Source organism: Prionailurus viverrinus, chromosome A2 (genome assembly GCF_022837055.1).
Source record: "Prionailurus viverrinus isolate Anna chromosome A2, UM_Priviv_1.0, whole genome shotgun sequence".
Taxonomy (NCBI): Eukaryota; Metazoa; Chordata; class Mammalia; order Carnivora; family Felidae; genus Prionailurus; species Prionailurus viverrinus.
The window spans coordinates 156556215-156573718 of record NC_062562.1 but is presented as its reverse complement, the minus strand read 5'-3'; the positions used below and the strand labels follow the sequence as shown (position 1 = coordinate 156573718).

Here is a 17504-nt window from a genome sequence, read left to right as displayed (position 1 = left end):
ACATAGGCTGGCATGAGGACCGAAGTAGCTTCGTCTACTTCATTTACTTTCCTTTCATTCAAGGAGCGTGTCAGTAGGTAAAGGTGAGGGTAACTAGTCCCAGAGCAGTGCTCTGGAACCCGGGCTCATTCCGTGACTCCCCAGCCTGACCCTGATGGAACTTTCCATCTGGGAAAGACCCTGAGGGACTTACAGCCATCTAGAAGTCAAGACTGTAACCACCAGATGTCACTCCCTCCATCTGAGTCTGTCAGTTTCCGTAGCGTGAGGACCGGACACGCACAGAGGGACGAGGGTGGCAGCTTTGAGAGCCAGGCTGAGGAATGGGGGCTTTCTTCTACAGGTCAGCGGTGTCGGGTAACACGTGGGTTTGGCCATGAATACCAGGGACCCAAAGTAACGGTGGCTTAATCAAGATAGGAGTTTATTTCTCTCTCATGCAACAGGAGATAGCTGGCCTAGGGCTGGAATGCTGGCTCAGTCCAAGCGGCCATCCAGGGACCTAGATTCATGACGGCTTGTCACCACATCCACATTCTAGACAGCAGGATGGAGGAAGGGGCAGCACGTACACCTGCCCTTTAAGGTACTTTTTGGCAACCGTACACCTCACTTCTGTCCATTTCCCATTGGCCAGAATTGACTCATGTAGCCGTTCCTACAGGCAAGAAGATACTGAAGAACGTAGTTGTGATTTGGCTAAATATAGGAGGTTTTGTTCCCTGTAAGAGTTGGATATTGAGGGTCAACTTGCAACTCCTTGTGTGCTGGCATTTCTTAAAAAAAAAAATGTCTTCAGTAAAATTAGTCCCTTAAGATGCTTCTTCCCCCCACTTTGGTGGGCTGTACAGGGGATGCTTGTTAAGAATAGGTTTATTAGCCCCCAGATTTTGGAAACATTAAGGTCTCGTAGAGGTCCACAAAACAGAGTAACATACTAAAGGCTCTGAGAAGTTCTGCAGTAAAGAAATGTGTCTATCCTTGTTTACCCTAAGATAATTTGGCCAAAATCCCTTTTGAAAAATGTGTTTTATTTTTTGTTTTTGTTTTTGTTTTTTTGCAGAAGCTCTGTCAACAAAAGCTTTGGGAAACATTGCTTTGGGAATTGTTAAAGATCTCTTAGTTAGCCCCGATGAAGACATTTTTACGGTAGTTCTATTCCTAGGGATGTTGTCGACGGAAATGTGTACATATTGTGTCAAAGTTTAATCAAAGAAACAGAACCGCTAGGAGATGTCTAAAGGGATTTATTGCAAGAATTTGATCTTACGCAGTTGTGGGAGCTAGGTAGGCAGGCTGTATAAGGCTGTTGTCTTTCTGCCTGATGAGGGAGCTGGAACTCTATTGGGCCGGCAGTTATGGAAGAAGAGAGTATAGTTGGGAACATGGAGAGAAGCTGGAACTCATGTACAGGAACCCGGGTCAGTCCGCCTCCAGCTTTCAGGATGTGGGTGTCCTGATGAAGTTGATGTCCTTCATTGTGGAACTAAACCCACACCTGGCTTAGGAGTCAGAGAAGGTGAAAGAAGATCCAGGGGAAGGTGGGTCCAGCATTCACGGGCCTGGCTGCCACCCCCAGACCCCCGAGGTGGTCCGCAGACGAGCAGTAATGCACACGAGCTGCCTGGTGCTCCTCCCCCAGCCTCCTGATGTGCATACAATATGCCGACTGCTGCCCTGCCACATCACTCCCACATCCCACATCCCACATCCCACATTCCATCCGTCTCACCTGGAATTCCTGAGGAAGGCAATTCTGAGAGACGTAGTTCGGCCTAGCCAGGCTGACCTATTACAAAGCCACCCCACATGTGTTCACCAGACGACTTAAGTATAAGACATTTTGTAGCGGTGTGTTTGTAACAGCCTCAAATTGGAAATAAGCTAAATGCACATCAACAGTGAAATAGATAATCTGTTACATGCATAGGATGGAAGTAGCTTCGTGGATCCGCATGAATGAATCTTGCAAAGAATATTGAGCAAAAGAAGACCTAAAAGAATGTAAACTACGATTGTATCGATATAAATTTCAAAACAGCCAAGCTGATTTACAGCATTAGAGGTCAAGATAATAGTTCCTGTTGAGAGAGGGTCACGAGGGGGACAGTGGGGCTTCTGGTGTACAGAAGGCTTCTCCTTCTTGGTCTGGGTGCTTGTTATGCAGGGATGTGCATGTTGGGGAAATTCACTGAGCAATAGTTAGGATTTGTGTGCTCTTCTGTACTTAGCTGTCAGGAAAAAAATTTTAGGTAAATTCAAGTTTTGTTTCTTTGTTTTAAATGTTTATTTTGAGAATGTGTGAGCAGGGGAGGGGCAGAGAGGGAGAGAGAGAATCCCAAGCAGGCTCCATGCTGTCAGTGCAGAGCATGATGGGGGGCTTGATCCCCAGGCCGTGAGATGATGCCTGAGCTCAAAATCAAGAATTGGATGCTCAACCAACTGAGCCACCCAGGCACCCTGGTGGTGTTTTAACAAGTTTTTTTGTTAGAAGTCATGGATCGGCTGGGTTGGAGGAAAGAAACAGTGTTAGGGCTCTCTGAACCCATTATGGAACGGCAGCGAGGGAAGAAGGCAGCGGATAAGAGAAGAGGCAGGTTGGGTAGGCGAGGAGGATGGCGTCTACCTGAGGGACACTGCAGCAGCCCTGTCCCAGGCTGTCCCTTCCTAGGCTGGCTACCTGTTCCCACTGCAGAGGGTTAGGGCCGTGTACACAGGCTGAAGCAGGAGCTCGCCAGCAGAATCCCCACGTGCTACGAGGCAGGGACATGATCCTGTATATCGGGGATAGGCCCCAGCACCCTTATAAGTTCCCTGGGTGTCCTCATACACTCCACAGGCCGAAAGCCACTGAACCACAGAGATAGTAGACATGCATGGAAGGGGAAAGATGGAAATCCCTTTATCCCCAAGTTCACCCCTCTTTCAGTGTGCAGCGTGCTTTTCCTTGTCTTTAACCCGGACACGCACAACATCATTCTATCCTTTCTGTTTTATAAAATCCTAATTCCTCTTTACACGCTTTTGGGTTTAGCTCTTTGTTAGAGCCGTGATTCCTCTCTTGAAAGTAAACTATTTGAAAGCACCCTAGGCTCTGAAGGTGAGGCCGGATAACCCTCCGTGGTGCCTGCCATGGTTGGAGACTGGACCCATATGTAGGTAGACGGATATGCAGCTTCTCTGATGCTTGGAGTGCAATCTGAAAGCACTGTTGGCTGGATTATTCACGGCATTTCTCATGCCTAGGAAAGTAGGGTTTGGAGTAGTGATAAGAAGTTTGTTCTAAAATAAAGTGTCATAATCCTTCCCACCCCTGTTTATACTCACAGGGCCATTGCCTACTCCTGGGCAGGTCACCCAAGGCCTGCCGCATCTGCTGCCCTCACCCCCCCCCCCAACTCTTCCCACCTTTCTCTGCCCTTGAAAGGGTCATTTCACATGTTTCTTTCCCACTTGGCTGAGGCCTGTGCCAGGTGCTCAGAGCACAAGAGAAGTAGGTGAGCCTCTGTCTTCAAGGAATATGTATTCCTCTTGTACTGGATACTTGGGAATTTATGTTTAATTTTCTCCCCCTCATTGTAGTTGGGAATTAAAAGCTAGAAGCAATCTTACAGGTGAGTCAGCCTCCTCACGTATTGAATTGTCTTCATTTTACAATAAGGAAACCGAGGATCCAAGAGCTTTTACCAGAGGCCACACAGCTTGTGACAAAACCAAGCCTTGGAGCCAAGTCTAGCCTGGGCTAAGTGCGTATTTAACTGCTCCCCCCACACCGCTGTAGGGTGACTGGTCTAGCTTCATGCAGGGAGTCCAGCCTGGAAACCAGCTCTTTTTTTTTTTTTTTTTTAAGTTTATTTATTTATTTTGAGAGAGAGACAGAGAGACAGAGAGAGAGAGACAGAGAGAGAGAGAATGAGCAGGGGAGGGGCAGAGAGATTGGGGCACAGAGGATCGGAAGCAGGCTCTGTGCTATCAGCATACAGTCCAATGCAGGGCTTGAACTCGAGAACCATGAGATAATGACCTGAGCCAAAGTCAGACACTTAACCCACTGAACCCTTCAGGTGCCCCCGGAACCCTAGTTCCTGGCAGCCCCTGAAGCACACTAGCTCAGCTGGTTAGGGGTGACTCTGAGCAAGTGTTCTATTTGTCTCATTGTTTCCTTGGATGTAAAAATGGGAGAACGTTGAAAATGTGGTAGTTGGTTGCACAGCTGACTATACTAAAAGCCGTTGAATTGTTTGCCGTAAGTGAGTAGATGGCACGGTGTGCGAATTGTATCTCAAGCTGTTAGAAAAAATAAAATAAACTCACGCATAGCTCGATACTGTTATTTTGAAAAATTTTGAACACACAAGAAAACAGTAGGGAATATTCCATAGTGTTCTGTCAGTATGTGTTCTGTCCGTGTTCTGGGTAACAGTGCTGTTGTGCAAATCTCCGATTCCCTCAATCTGATAGATGCTCATCACTGCTCACATTCTCCTCTCTCATAGCGTTTATCCCCTGGAACTGTAATCTGTGGTCTCCTTGTTTATTTCTGGATTCTAATCTCTTTGCAGTCAGGGACTATGTCTTATTTGACTTTGTAGCTCCAGCATCCAGCTCGGTAAAAAGTCAGTAACTGATGATGAGTGAATGAGCCCCGAGGTTCTGGAAGCAAATAACTGAAGGCTAAGCCTTGGATATGGGCCTCACCTAGGGAGAGAAGAGAAAGACTTTGGGAAGGAAGCAGAGCTACCTAGACAGAGAAGTAGGGAAAAAACCAAAATAGTATTTTGTCATGGGAATCAAGGCAAAAGAGGAATACACTTTTGAGGAATTCTCAAATTCCACAAAGAGGTCAATGACAACGTGAATTAAAAAGAGTTCAGGGTTGTCAGAGTCATCAGTAGCTGTAGAAGGAGAAGTTGGAACAAGATCTCAGGGGGTTAGGGAAAGGAGACGGGGGTAAGAATCATGCCCTCGGAAGTAAAGCCATGAAAGGAAGGACGTTTGAAAGTAGCTATGCAGAATGGAGCACCAAAGACCATATCGTCACTAGAAAGAATGTGCTCCTCTCTCGGCAGAGGGCAAGGCTCCTTTAAGGCCTGTCTCCTGGCCCTCTGGAGTAACTGGGGAACTCTGCCAGCGTGTGGGTGGTAGATGAGATGACCCACTTAAGCGTCTTGGTGGCTGAGCCAGCAGTGCGTGTATTGGGCAGCCGTATGCCCTCAGCCCTTGTACTACGTCCTTTTCTTTGAATGACTTTGTTTCTTTTAACTTGTCACCTCCCTTTCCCACAGGGAACATGGTGGAATGGTGCTTACCTCAAGATATTGACCTTGAAGGTGTTGAGTTCAAGTCTATGGCCAGTGGGTCCCATAAAATTCAGTCTGACTTCATGTAAGTATTTCAGAATGTAAATCCCTGTACCATTTCTCTCTTCTCACAGACTTTCCCCACAGCGTAAGGGCTCTCATCAGGGGGTCTTCCAAAGGTGTGTAGAAATGCCCTGAAAATATATATAGATAGATTTGTGTTTATATCAGTTTTCCAGCAAGAAGGCCCCCAGCTTTGATTAGGTTCCCAATGGGTTTCATGACCCCCAAAAGTTAAGAACTATCAGAGGTTCTCTCTCCCTTTTAAGAAAACGCTAGGTCTTACTTGAGGTTTGGCTTTGTTGAAAGAATGGACTTTCAGTACAGTTTGGGTTAACTTAAGCCATTTGTGGGCTAAAACTTGAAAGTCCAGCTTTCAGTAAGGCCAAGTTATAGTCCTGTGTAATTAAGATTCGTGTGAGGAGCAAACGAATAGAACACGAGGGTAACCAGAGTAGCTTTAATCTTCTCACTGGGCTGAAACCATGACAGAAGTGTAAGAAAGGGGGAGGAGATAAAGTGACAGCTGTGGTCATCCGCCCTGTTAAAAATATCAGAGACTCAGGAAGTGAGGAAAGAATCGACGTGGCTTATGCTACTAAAACAGAGCGCCCTTCCAGAGGGGCCTGAAGATGAATCTTTGTTTTGGTTCCTTATGGCATCAGTAGTTATGCAGGAGCGAAGGGATCTGTCCATGGTCATGGGCAGTGCAGCAGCAGACTTGCCAGAGGTCAAGTCCTAGCTCCTGCTGGGTGACCCTTGGTGAGTTAGGTAATCTCTTTATACCTGGGTTGTCTCCTCTGTGGGGTTGAGTGGCCTGGACTGACATTCCCCTTTGGTTCTAAAACATTGGTCTTCAGACTGAGAGCTTTGTCATGCAGACCCCTGGACACAGCTCTCTGTCTTCCTCGGGGCTGCATCTCACATTAAAAACCGAAGCCAGGGGCGCCTGGGTGGCTCAGTCGGTTAAGTGTCCGACTTCAGCTCAAGTCATGATCTCGCGGTCTGTGAGTTCGAGCCCCGCATCAGGCTCTGTGCTCACAGCTCAGAGCGTGGAGCCGGCTTTGGATTCTATGTCTCCCTCTCTGTCTGCCCTTCCCCTTGCTCACATACTCTGTCTCTCTCTCTCAAAAATAAAAAAATAAACATTAAAAAAAATTTTTTTTAAACAAAACAAAAACCGAAGCCAAACAAAATTTCTCTTCTCTGATTTTGAGCCCCATGACACATTTGGTCCGTTTTAGCTATTTCCGAAAGGGACCCTTCTTCGGCTTGGCCTGCTTCGCCAACATGCCTGTGGAAAGTGAGCTGGAACGTGGTGCACGTATGAAGTCTGTGGGCATCCTGTCTCCGTCCTACACCCTGCTTTACCGGTACATGCACTTCTTGGAGAACCAGGTTCGGTATGTGGCTCGCATACATGTGCGGGGTGGCCGTGGGAAATCTGCCAGCCAGAGGTGTGTGTGTGTGTGTGTGTGTGTGAGTGATGTGCCCTCAGAGACATAGGTTGTGTGTCAGAACAGCAGATGCCCTTGCTCGAACATCCATGGCCACATTTCGTGCCTCAGGTGGTGGTCTTTTCTCTGTCAATCCAACTCATGGCCTAAAGACTCTTCATGCTGGGGCGGATTTGCCTTCGGTCTGTGTCAATACTGTCCTCAGTTTTGTTGAATGACATAATCTGTTAATAAGTACGTGCTCTTTGTTTACCCTAAGCCACAGCAATTACCTCCTTCACCCCAGGTAGGCAAATAGACTCTAAACTCTTTTTAAGCCTCATCATTCATTATTCGGGGTCATTATTACTGCTTGTGCTAATAGGAAGGGAATCTTTAACAGAAGCAACAAAACTATTCGTTATCTTCTATAGTTTTTCATTACTCTCATTTCAGATTTTGAGAGAAATCTATCCCTAACCCCTGAAGCACTATTAAAATCTTAGCACCTTTGCCTCTTTTTTGGTACACACATGTGTATACTTTTTTAAAAATATATATACTTGGCATCATACTATGTATACACTTTTATACTTTTAGAATTTTTTTTTTTTAATTTGTTTTTTCAACGTTTATTTTTTTGGGGGACAGAGAGAGACAGAGCATGAACGGGGGAGGGGCAGAGAGAGAGGGAGACACAGAATCGGAAACAGGCTCCAGGCTCTGAGCCATCAGCCCAGAGCCCGACGCGGGGCTCGAACCCACGGACCGCGAGATCGTGACCTGGCTGAAGTCGGACGCTTAACCGACTGCGCCACCCAGGCGCCCCAGAATTTATTTGAATTTTTTAACATAACAGTCATTCTTGATGACGATCTTCAAAAGAACATGAAATTTGTTGCTTGTGGGAAAAAAAGTTTATTATTTAAAATGTATATAAAAGTACAAAGAGGGGCATCTGGGTGGTTCAGTCAGTTAAGCATCTGATTCTTTTTTTATTTTGTTTTAATGTTTGTTTATTTTTGAGAGAGAGAGCGAGCAAGCACACAAGCAGGGGAGGGGCAGAGAGACAGGGAGACAGAATCTGAAGCAGGCTCCAGGCTCTGAGCTGTCAGCACAGAGCCCCATGTGGGGCTCAAACCCATGAACTATGAGATCATGACCTGAGCCAAAGTCAGACACTTAACCGACTGAGCCACCCAGGTGCCCCACTTTTTATTTTTTTAATGTTTAGTTTTGAGAGAGAGAGAGAGAGAGGGAGAGGGAGAGGGAGAGGGAGAGGGACAGACAGACAGAATGCAAGTGGGCGAGGGGCAAAGAGAGGGAGACACAGAATCCAAAGCAGGCTGCAGGCTCTAGGCTCTGAGCTATTGTGGGGCTCGAACCCATGGCCTGTGAGATCATGACCTGAGCCAAAGTCAGAAGCTTAACTGACTGAGCCACCCAGGCATCCCCGATTGTTTTTTTGTTTGTTTTTTTAATGTTTATCTATTTTTGAGAGAGGCCAAGTGTGTGCGTGTCCCTTTTGATCTATAGATACATCTTTTATTTTTAATTTCAGGAACGTTTCCTCCTGTAAGAAAATATTCCACTTTTCCATTCCATTTTTTTCCTTCTTTATGCACTGGTTAGGCATATGTTTTCTCTGCGTTGTCCTCCGTATGTATCATTTTATCATTTTGATGATTATTTTAATAATTCTGTAATGCTAGAGCTGTTCTATAAGTTGTCTTCATTATTCACTATGGTTGTCTGAGTCCTGACTTCGGCTCAGGTCATGATCTCACGGTTCGTGAGTTCGAGCCCCGCGTCAGGCTCTGCGCTGACAGTGTGACCTGTGCTCACTCGTTCTCTCTCTCTCTCAAAAAAATTAAACTTAAAAAAATAAATAAAATATTCATTATTCACTGTGGTTGAGCATTTAGCATGTTTTTTTTTTTTTTATTGCTCCTCTACATTTTGGAGCTGTGGTAAACACCTCATACAGATCTCTTTTTCTGTATTTGAAGTATTTCCTCAGTTTTGTGCCCCAGAAGTAGTATGACGGAGTTAAACATTTTTTTGATTGGGATCCTGACACTTTGAAAAAATTACTCCTTTTGACAAAATTAATTTTCCCAAGTAGACAGTATTTTCTCATGGTTCAAAAGTTAAAAGTGATAAGGAGGTATTCTATTAGCATCCTGCTACATGGCAGTAACAGAGGCCCCAAAATACAATGATTAAAATAAGACAGAAGATTCTTTCTCATGTAATAGTCTAGAGGTGGGCCGGTGGTCCAGGTGGGTAGCCTGCTGTTCTGTACAGTTGTTTAGGGACCCAGACCACTTCTCTCTTATGATTCTACAATATCCTAAGAGTGATTTTTGTATTCTAAGATGTCCTTCTCCAGTGTTCTGAGCTGCTCACCACTACTGTCTGCATCTAGCCCCTAGGGAAGAGGGAAAGCCCCAGAAGCTGCATACATCACTTGTTATGTACCATTGTCAAGTTCTCCAACACAAGGAGACACCTAACAGCAAGGGAGATTGGGAGAGGTAGTCTCTAGCTAGGTGACCCTGTGACCAGTTAAAACTCTGGTGGTTCTGTTGCAAACAGGAAAAAAGGGACAGAAGGATCTGGGGGCAAAATCAACAGCCCCTGTTTCAGTGTGCCCCTCTTGCGATCCTGATATCCATGTGCACTCTTCTTCCCACATGGAGAGAACATTCCTCCCACCCTCCCTCTCTGAGGGAGACCTCAGAGAGGCTCATTGAGTTGATGCTTCTAGTCTACGGTCCAGGATTTCTGGGTGATATGAGGCAGTCCTTTTCGACAGATCAGCCCACGGTTCTTCATATCCTGAAAACCTGCAGAAGAACAGACAAGTTCATTCACTCTGCACTTCCTAAATGCAACATCGAAGGTGAAGTGGGAACCCCAGTACAAGCTCCTATTTGGAAAAAGGAAGGATAAGAAATACAAGTAGCCATTAGTCCATCATGCTCATGAAATTCTGCTGCAGGGGCTGCAAAGCCTCCTTGTCCTGGTGGAGTAGTAAGTTCACTGGTGAAACCGTGGTTCTGTTATTGAGAATCCCCTTGCCCGTTTTCCTCCGTGGCTCCTGGCTTTGCCTTCTACGAGATTTTGTACCCATTTTCCGCCACAACCACTTCTGAAGCAGGCATGGGGGAACGTGATCTCCCTGAGGCTGCACACCTAGAGAACACATTTCTTGCTGGTGTAGGTTGGTGGGTGTAGTGGTTTCTTTAAGGGTGGAGCAGTCACAGGCTTTTATAGGCCAGCCACATGACCGTACAGATCCCTCAAAAACCGAATAGGCTTCTGGTCTGTTTGCTTCTAGTCAGTCCCAAATTAAAGTATCTGCTGCGAAAGATTCTTTTGGGTCTTAGTTTTTAAGTCAGTGGACTGTAGACTGGTTACTGTTGTCTGTTCTTGGCCTATCCATCTTTTTCTAATTTAAATGGCAACTACCATAAATACATGCATAAATACACACACACACACACACACACACACACACACACACACACATATATATATATATATATATAATAAAATATGATGCTACCTTGAGGCCATACCCTAAATCTGATCTTTGCAAATGGGTCTGTCTCCCATGACTCTACTCTTAACTGGAGAGTTTCATAAAAGCTTTGAAGGGAATTCTTATCTCCTGGTTTTGGGGTACAAAAGCGGTTGGCTTTTCTAGTCCCATGGGATCTCAAAGAGTTGGAGCCTCAACTAACTTTTATTGCAGAACTCAGAACACACTGTCCCTTAGGCTGTATTTCTTTCCATTTTGGCCTGCAAAGTGGCCAGTTCTTGCCTGTTTTCATCTTACTCTTGTAGCAGCTCACTGCAAATGAGAAGCAATCAACGTTTGATTTCTAAGTGCTTCCCCTGGAGGTACAAGTTCACATGACACGGGGCCTGTCCAAGTTACTGAAGTTCTAGCAGGTTTTTGCTACAGGGGGACAAGGGTTACCAGCTTTCTAGTCTACAACACCTACTTCCTTACCACCTTCCCGTGCCAGCTGCGAATTCAAATGCCACAGTGTCTTGTCTGATACTGCAGCAACTCATTTCTGGGCACCACTTTCCGCTTTAGCTAGAGCACAGGCTACGTTGCTACAACAAAGAGACACAAAATCTAGTGACTCAAAGAAGATAGCTTTTCTAGCACAGCAGTCCTGGAGGGGGAGAGGCAGTCCCGTGTACTAGATGGCTCTGTTCCGCTGGGTCATCCTGGGACCCAAGTCTTTCTGTGTCCTATGCTCCTGTCTCCTAGAGTATTGTCCTCATCTGCATGATAGAGGAGGACTCACCATTACCAGGTCATGGTCAAGCCTCCAAGAAGAGGAAGAACTCAGGAATCCCCCAAGTTAAACACATCACTTCTGCTTACGTGCCATTGGCCAGTTCATTCCTAGCCACACCTAACAGCAAGAAAGTCTGGGAAATGTGGTCCTTGACTAGGTGACTCTGTAATGCGCTACAATCGGAAAGTTCTATTATTCAGGGAAGAAGAGAGTGGCAGTCTCTACTACTGGCATAAAACGAAAAGTCTTATCCCAGTTCCAATATTCAGCCAATAATCCCAGTAAATACTGTTAATTTCTCTTCTATCTCTCCAAAATGTGTGTGTGTGCACAAATACAAATATATGTTCTTTTTTTCCCCTCCTTTTCATGCAAAAAGTATCAGGTTGTACATGTTGTTTTATACGTTACCTTTTTCAACGAACAATATATCCAAGGAGATATCAGTACAGAAAGTTTATCGTTTCTCACCATTGTATTATATGCCTTGTCTAGAAGAACCATGCTTTATCAAGTCTCTTATTGATGGACATTTGGTCATTTCCACTCTTTTGTTATTACAAATAATGCTGCACTGAATACCTATGTGCAAATATCATTTCACATATGAACAGAATATGTGTACAGTAAATTTCCAGAAATGAAATTGGTGGTTCAAGGGGTAGAGGTATTTGTAATTTTAATAGATTCTGTCCAGTTGTTTTCCATAAAGGTTGTACAGTTTTGCCCACCCAGCAGTAATGCAGGAGAATGCAGTTTCCTCACAACATTGCCAACACAAAAATAAAACTTTGAGGTTTTTGGCATTCTGTAGGGTAAAACACCATGCATGAGCATGGTTTTAATTTGCATTTTTCTTAGGAATGAGATTGAGTACCTTTATATTTATTTGAGTCACTTGTTTTCCCTCTTCTATGAACCATTTCTAGCCTTTGCTCAGTTCTGTTTTTTGTTTTTTTTTGGTTGTTGACCTTATTAATTTCCAGGAGATCTTTGTATAGTAGGGACATTTGTTCTTTGCACTGTAAATTATTTTTCCACTTTGTCATTCATCTTTTAGCATTACCTTTTGTCATGCAGATATCTTTCTTGATTGAATTCATTAATCTTTTCATGGCTTCTAGATTTTGAGTCACAGCTAGGGAGGTTTTCCAGCTTGCTGATTACAGAGGGCTTGAGGTGACATGAGAGGGAGGGACTTGCGTGACAGTGTGAGGGGGAGAGGAGCATGTGAGGCACGTGTAGGTCTGGGCACGGGGCTGTTAGTCTAAATTAACTAGACTTGGTTTCTGAAAATACCGAATCTGTGTTTTCTGTTCATTCTTACTTCTTGTACCCAAACTTATTTATTAGATTTCCTCCATAGACCTGGGCTTCCGTATCTCTCTAGCTAGTCCTTTCTGTGACTAGTTCTTATTAATCAGAAGATACTGGAGAACTGTCTTATAATTTAAAAACTAAATTAGAAAAAGGGGAGTGTTCTAGCATAAAACAGGCTTATAAACATGTTAGTTACCATATCTCTGGACCCTCCTTCGATCATGATTCAAACAACCAACTGTAAAATATTTTGGGGACACTTGGTATAATTTGAATGTGGACTGGCTATTATTTTGCATTCGGGCTTTGTTACTGATTTTGTTAGGCAAGATAATGGCATGGTGTTTAAGCTCTGTTTTAAATACACTTTATCCATTAGAGATGCACACCAAAGTGTTTATGGGTAAAATATTATGATAAGGGATTTTCTTTAAAGTATTCGAGGAAGAAGTGGTGTGGGGGCAGGGATACGGTGTAGATGTAACCATACTGATAAAATATTGATCATTGTTGAAGCTAAATGTTGGATAATGGGGCTTATTATTCTTTTTTCTACTTTTTGTAGAAGTTTAAAATTTTCCATAATGAAAAGTTTAAAAGGACTAAACATAAAATTATCACATACTTATTGTAGAAGACTGAAAAATAGACAACCCCCCCCCCCAAAAAAAAAACAAAAACCCAACCATGATCCCACTAGCCAGCCCTATCTGCTGTAAACATAGCCTTCTGGTCTTTTCCCTGTATAAATATATACATTCACAATTTAAAAAAATATATATCAAAGTCATTCAGCATCTAAAATTTCTAACTTCATACGTTAACCTTTCTGTGAATGTCGCTCATAATAGTTCTCAACATCATGGTGATTTCAAAGCCTCTCAGTATGTAGACGTATCATGGTTTATTTAACTATATCCCTGTTATTAGGCTTTTGAGTTGTTTCTTATTTTTTGCCACTGTAAACATGAGCAGCATTGTAGGTAAATGGTCGTTCATATCCAGATATGGTTGTTTAGGTCACCTTCCCAGAAATGGAATCGCTGGGTTAGACAGTATATGCAGTGTACATTTTGATACAGATTGCAAGTGACCCCTCAGAAGGCTAGTACCATTCTATACCCACACCAGCAATAAAAAAAAAAAAAAAATGCCTATTTTTCTGTACTTGCAAAGCCAGAAGCCAGACTGGGTCAGACCAGCAGTGAATACACCAGAGTGAGGAAGGGTACCTATCCCGCAGAGGCATCTCGGACTCTGACGCTGGCCACTTCATTGCTGGGTATGTAGGGGAAACCAGGATTAGCTGCAGTGGGCATCTTTGTGGTCACATGAGCTTATGTTATGTCCGTGAAGGGGATTGGGCTTAAGGAGAACCCCAGCGTCTCTGGTCCTGCAGGGGAGCCCTCGACTTAGCCTAGAAGCCTGAGGCTTCAGATCAGTAGTATCTATTGTGCCGTCATTCTCTAGTTTTTACAATGTCCTATCTTTTGGACACTTTCCCTAGATGACTCGGCCTGCCTTTCAGTGTGGTACTATGCGTCCTGAGAGGCAAGATCACCCAGAAACTCACCCCTTGCACGTCTTTGAAGCTCACCATCCCTTCCAGCTCTCAACCTTGCTACAGTACCTTTGGGGTTATCTTGGTACTGAGGCTTGATTATCAGTGTTGTTTATTGCAAAATCTCCAGTGTGTTCAAATTTTGACGCTTTCATACAACACTTGTTTAACATTTATCCAGAACTGCCAATTTATATTCCCATCCGTCCTCGTATTCTGTCTTCCATATTAGTGCCTTGTTCCGTTCCATCAGTCAGTGATATCTTAGGCTGTCAGAGGACAGGGTCCTGAAACTAGCTTTTTGTCAAGGGACTCTAGCTTAGTGAGCTTTTTCTTTAGAAACTCGGTTCAAATATAGCATTCAAGGCAGTCAAACAGAAAAGACACTGAGCAGCAAACCAAGAACCTAGAAAATGAAAAATTATCCTAGCAGTTATCCCCAGCCCCCTTTAGTGCAGAAAACGGAGTACTGAGAACACAGTAAACTGATTCTCATTGTTCTTTCAGGGAAATTATGTCCCAGTGAAAACACTTTTGAACTTCATCATTTTTGAGTTATTTTGTATTAAGCAAATTTTCATCAGTTTGACACATGTCCTTGAAGAGTATCTGGAATCTGCCATCTTCTTAGAATTAAACACAATTTAGCCACCACAGGGTTCCCATCAAGCACATGAGTAGGAGTGAAAAAAGGATTATAGGCACCCACTCCTCATGGTCATTTATTGTTATATCACATGACTTCCTTCTTGTGCAAAGCTTAAAACAAGGTATAAGAACCCCCAAATTAGCCTCCACTCTAAGAGGAACTTATCTTAGTAGTGTGTGTGTGTGTGTGTGTGTGTGTGTGTGTGTGTGTATTTAATTTTAGAGAGAGTAGGGGAGGGGCAGAGAGAATCCTGAGCAGGCTCCAAGCTCAGCATGGAGTCCATTGCAGGGCTCGATCCCACAACTCTGGGATCGTGATCTGAGCCGAAATCAGGAGTCAGATGCTCAACAGACTGAACCACCCAGGAGCCCCTGTAATAATTTTTTTAAATGTAGTTGATTTTTTTTAATGTTTATTTTTTTGAGAGAGAGAGGGAGGGAGGGGAAGGGGCAGAGAGAGGGAGACACAGAATCTGAAGCTGGCTCCAAGCCCTGAGCTGTGAGCACAGAGCCCAGTGTGGGGCTTGAACTCACGAACAGCGAGATTATGATGTCGGATGCTTAACCAAACTGAGCCACCCAGGCACCCCTACTTGATGTTGATTTTTTTTTCTTATTAAAAGGTGAGTTTGCCTGTAGATCTCTTCCAGGGCTGGGTCTGAATTTGCCCCATTTACCCAGTGTTTTGAGCCCTCACTGTGCACCTGCCTAGAAGCTGCCGGGTCGCTGGGGAGGAAGGAACCTAATGTTTGTGAATGACTGAAATGTGGCACAAGGCATATGAGGCTCTCTTCCTGCTTTATTTCATTTAGCCCTCAAAATAGTATTGAGTTGGCACTAGTACCTCTTTTCGAGGGAGAGGGGGCAAACAGCGGATTTTAAAAAGCGTAGTAACTTCCCGGAGATCACCCAGTGCAGAGTGACAGCTGGGTGGCACCTTGGCATCAGGAGCTGGAAGTCATTCTGGAGAAGAGACCGTTTGAGGGCAGCTGGCTCCCGGTTGGAGTAGGAAGATCCTGACTCTGAGCGGTTTGAGGAGGTCTGAGGTCTGAGCTTGGAGGAGGCCAACAACGATGGACTGGGGCGGTGGGGGGTTCCCTGTTTTAGTCATTGTTGCTCGGGGGGCCAACCATAGTTTGTATGCTGAGTCTCTCTCACCGCAGTATGATGGAGATTGTAGGGCACCAAGAAGATAAGACTAAAACGGCTTTACTGCCTTTTATTCCTCCCTATATTTGTTTCCTAAGGTGGTCATAGCAAAGAACCCAAATCTAGGGGACTGAGAACAAGAGAAACCCTCCCACAGCTCTGGAGGCCGGCTGTCTGAGGTCAGGTGTCCGCAGGGTCAATTCCTTCTGGGGCCACAAGGGAGAATCTGCTCCTTGCCTCTCTCCTAGCTTCTGGTGGTTTGCTGGTGATCTTTGGTCTTCCTGGGCTTCTAGATGCATCTCTCCCGATGTCTGCCTTCATGTGGCGTTCTCCTTGTGTATGTCAACCGTGTCCAAACTTCTTCCTTTTGGTAAGATCAGCAGTCATATTGGCTTGGGACCCACCACAATTACTTCATGTCAACTTGACTCTGTAAAGACTCTTGTCTCCAGAGAGGGTCACATTCTTAGCTACTGGGAGTTAGGACTCCAGCTGATCTTGTTTCTGGTGGGGTTGGAGGGGGACAGTTGGACCCATAACACCCCTATCAAACATAGCGCCCACAGCTCTCCTGCGCTTGACTCGAAGGCAGGATTCTCCATTGTCCAAATGGCCCAGGGCTTCACTGAGGCTTTCTTGGTCTTGCGGTCGGTTGACAGGGTTCCCCACAGCCCAGTCTCTGTGGGCCCGAGCAGGTGGGTGGGAAAATAAGAGATTCTGAGTCCGTCTGTCCTTCCTTCCTTCTTTCTTTCTTTCTTTCTTTCTTTCTTTCTTTCTTTCTTTCTTTCTTACTTTCTTTCTTTTTTAATAATTTTATTACTTGATGCAGAAAGTCTGAGGCCTGGTGACATCCAGTAATTGTTTTCCCTCATTTGAGACATTGAGGGGTAAGTTCCCTCTGAGTCTTCTATAACGAAGCAAACAAGCATGGTTTCTCAGCAGAGAGCATCTGTAAGCAGGGGATTTGTGGCCTTCCACGTTGTCCCTTGGCTCAGCCTTCCCTGGGAGGCGCCACACCCTCTTCAGCACACCTTGCTGGAGAACAATAAACATTAGTCACGGTCTGTACTTTCTGGCGGTTTCCTGCGAGGAGGCGTGTGTCCCATGGTGTCAGGGAGAACCAGACCCCACGTGAGGATCTTCTGTAACCCCCGAGGGGGCGTTCTGGGCAACCTCGAAATGAGGGTCTTTTTGGTTTATCGCTTCGTCCCCAAGGGTTCCAGCCCTTGGGGCAGGGCGACCGAGGGGCAGAGCCGGGGCCAGAGCTGTTCTCACTGTGTGTGTGTGTGTGTTTGCAGACACCAGCTGGAGACGCCAGGACATTACTCTCATCTGGCTGCGTTCTATGAGGACAAGAAAGGGGTGCTCCATGCCGGTCCGGGGAGAGGCGGCAGCCTGCCCCCTGTCTACTGGCTGCCTTCCATCCACCGATACATGTACCCTGAGATGAAGGTGAGGCTGGCCAGGCGCTCGCGTGGACCTGGGCTCGTGTCTGCTACAGTGGTTGTTGATTATTTTTTTGATTCATAAGGAATTGACGTCCTGGGCTTATGCCCAGAGTCTGATTTGGATGGAATAGGTTTCTGACGTAAGCATTTGGGTTCTTTGAAAACACATATGCTTTCCAGACCTTTCTAGAACCATGGTGCAAAGCCATATAGGATGATAGGGCAGGCCAGTTGTGGTAGATTCCTAGCAGAGAAGAAGT

At 45.1% G+C, this 17504-nt stretch overlaps 1 protein-coding gene across 3 annotated transcripts in view; it reads left to right on the top strand.

Annotated features, from left to right (window-relative positions):
* Nucleotides 1-17504, top strand: part of DENND11 (DENN domain containing 11) — a 57141-nt gene that overhangs the window by 10714 nt on the left and 28923 nt on the right. For all 3 annotated transcript variants that reach the window (XR_007147236.1, XM_047834559.1, XM_047834548.1), the window contains exons 2-4: nt 5286-5385; nt 6605-6763; nt 17095-17248. Coding sequence is in view for 2 of the 3 variants with exons in the window: in XM_047834559.1 (XP_047690515.1) it covers nt 5286-5385; nt 6605-6763; nt 17095-17248 (413 nt within the window). In the remaining variant the exon portion in view is untranslated. The remainder of the gene's footprint in view (nt 1-5285; nt 5386-6604; nt 6764-17094; nt 17249-17504) is intronic.